Below are 2,575 nucleotides of genomic sequence, written 5' to 3'. Positions count from 1 at the left end.
TTTGAAAATATGGTTTGGTTTGCCCGAATCTTGAATTATATAAATCGAATTTAGCAAATAAGAGTGTGTCTGTGTGTGGTTCTTCGTCTGCGATGGACCGGCGACCTGTCCAGGGTGTACCCCGCCTTTCGCCCGATGCCAGCTGGGATTGGCTCCAGCTCCCAACCAATCAACCTAAGCTGCATGTCTTTGGACTGTGGGAGAAAGCCAGAGTACCCAGAGAGAATCCACGCAAGCACAGGGAGAACATGCAAACTCCGCACAGAACGGCCTTAGGTCGGCCGGGGCTCGAACCTGAAACCTTCTCACTGTGAAGTAACAGCACTAACCACCGCACACACTAAACTAAAAATTGAGAGGGTGAACACTCATACATTAGTAGCAACAACTTAGCAGCTGGCTCATTTGTTAAAGAAGGTGCAACAAGATGGTTGTTGTTCAGATTACTGTCAACAAATGACTGCTATCTTATTTTGTACAGGGCAGTGGATTATAAAGCTCTGAGGAATATAGTGATGTGTAGGCCTAACATCATTACTGTCCATGGATTGAGAGCTATGGTATTGTCTGAAGGGAGGATTGAGTTGGTTCATGGGAAGGGGATTGCAGACCCGACTTGGGTATACAAGCTGCTGATTAGCTAAAAAGGAAGCTACAGAGCCTGGTAATGGAGGCCCTGATGTTTTGGTTCCACTTGCTGGATGGTAGGAGGGTGAAGAGGCTCTGTCTGGGATGGAGTGGTTTTTAATAAAATGTCACAGTTGTTCCAAACATAGGCGTCATTAGACCCCTTTTCCTGGGGCACATGCCCCAGTGCTCATCTTACTGTGCACCACTAAAATCACACTTTTACCTTTACAACTAGTCGTAGTAGCAGCAGGCAGTGGAATAGTCGGCTAATAGTTGGGGCGACGGCGGCGGTACCTGCTTTGGCGAAGTGGGTAGAGCAGTAGCCTCCCAACCGGAAGATTGAAAGTTTGAATCTCGGTACCTGCAGTTCACATGTCGAAGTGTCTTTGGGCAAGACACTGAACCCGTTGCCCCGCGTATGCATGCAGCGGCCGTCGGCTCCAAACATAATTTAGTTGTACTTATCACAATAAAATAAAGCTACTTCTGCTAATAACGCAATAAACGTTCAAGAAAAAAAGTGTGATTTGATTAATGAGGGTCTTGTGCCCCAGTAGAGCTTTATGTCTATCAATGCCCCTGGTTCCAAATATAATACCGTTGAAGAGAAAATTATGCTTCTATTTTCCGTGGCAATAGAGGTTCTCATTTTTATTTAAATTTATTTTATAATTACAAACCTATTTGCAAGAAAAGGAGGCCATCAAGTTGACCAAAACAAATGTAGAAATTCTCTTATACAGAGGAATATTTTCCCCAAAACTGCCTTATCTGATTATTTATAAGTGTGTTTCAATTCAGAACAATCCCATAAGTCAAAACCAACACTTTAGGTTTAGCTACTTAATGTTTACTAATCATTTGTAACGTTCACTGTCTGCGGTTCACTGCCATTCCCACTAGACGAAACCATGAAGACATCCTATGGGGGAGCTCTGTTAGCAGTTTCATTTAAACATTATTTTAAAAGAAATCTTGCGGTGTGAATCTAACGTAATTTATATTTGTATTTACTAAACAACCTTCCTTGTGAGTAAATCATTAAACTATATTCCTTAATGATACCTAAAATAGCCAGTTTAACAGTGGTATATCCCTAGTAGGCCATCTTTCGGTGTAACCTCAGCGGTGCATTTCGTTTTGCACACAGAGAGAAGCCGTTCACCAGCTAGCAGCTGTCACCATGGCGTCAACTGAGATAGCAAGGCAAGCGGTGAGTAATTTGCTTATCAGGCTTTTATCGCTGGCATCAGTTAAATTTCTCCAGAAGAATCTTAGGTAATGTCAACATATATCAAAAAGATATATAATTAGTGATTGTAGAATGTTGTATTTTGGGGTAGATTTAGCTAGTCACCGCCCGCTTCCCGTGGATTTATTCCACCCAGTAATCAGTGTAACATAGCGACACTAAAGGGAGACCAACTACAGATAGTGGTAGCTATTAGAAATCTGATTACGCATTTCTAAGCCTTAAACAAACGACTTTAAAAGCAAGGCCAAAGCCTGTTTAGTCGTGAGTTTCTATTATAAATGTTTTCACTACAGTATTTTCATTTTCTTAAACCGGTTTATTTCCCAAAAGACATACCTTTTTAGACGAATATGTGTTTTTTTTAATGAAGTGTTTTAAATACTGTTTTGCAGACCTATCGTGTTAAAACGATAATCCATTATGGAGCCGTTAGTAGGCCATTCATTCTGAACGCCCCCGTTTCAGCAGTGCTACGGCTCTAATTTCCGTTATGTTGTTTCATCTAACTCCTGCTAACTTTCAGTCGGGCGTTGTCTGAAATGCAAAGAAAATATGGCCAATACCGACAATAGCTTAGACCAGCAACTTAAAAGCCTGTGTAAAGTTTGGCTGGTTTTTGTTTGGGGTAAAAGAGGAATTCACTGCACCCAGAGAGAGTGCTCAGAATAGCAAGGTTTTGCAGTTTGATAT

General features: G+C 41.6%; 1 protein-coding gene across 7 annotated transcripts in view; it reads left to right on the top strand.

Moving 5' to 3' along the window:
* Window positions 1-1,739: 1,739 nt before the first annotated feature.
* Window positions 1,740-2,575, top strand: part of septin6 (septin 6) — an 18,930-nt gene continuing 18,094 nt past the window's right edge. For all 7 annotated transcript variants that reach the window (XR_002274326.1, XM_020592240.1, XM_020592264.1 and 4 more), the window contains exon 1: window positions 1,740-1,843. Coding sequence is in view for 6 of the 7 variants with exons in the window: in XM_020592240.1 (XP_020447896.1) it covers window positions 1,814-1,843 (30 nt within the window). In the remaining variant the exon portion in view is untranslated. The remainder of the gene's footprint in view (window positions 1,844-2,575) is intronic.

The sequence above is a fragment of the Monopterus albus genome, unplaced genomic scaffold (assembly GCF_001952655.1).
Source record: "Monopterus albus unplaced genomic scaffold, M_albus_1.0 scaffold2.1, whole genome shotgun sequence".
Taxonomy (NCBI): Eukaryota; Metazoa; Chordata; class Actinopteri; order Synbranchiformes; family Synbranchidae; genus Monopterus; species Monopterus albus.
This window is presented reverse-complemented; position numbering and strand designations above follow the sequence as displayed.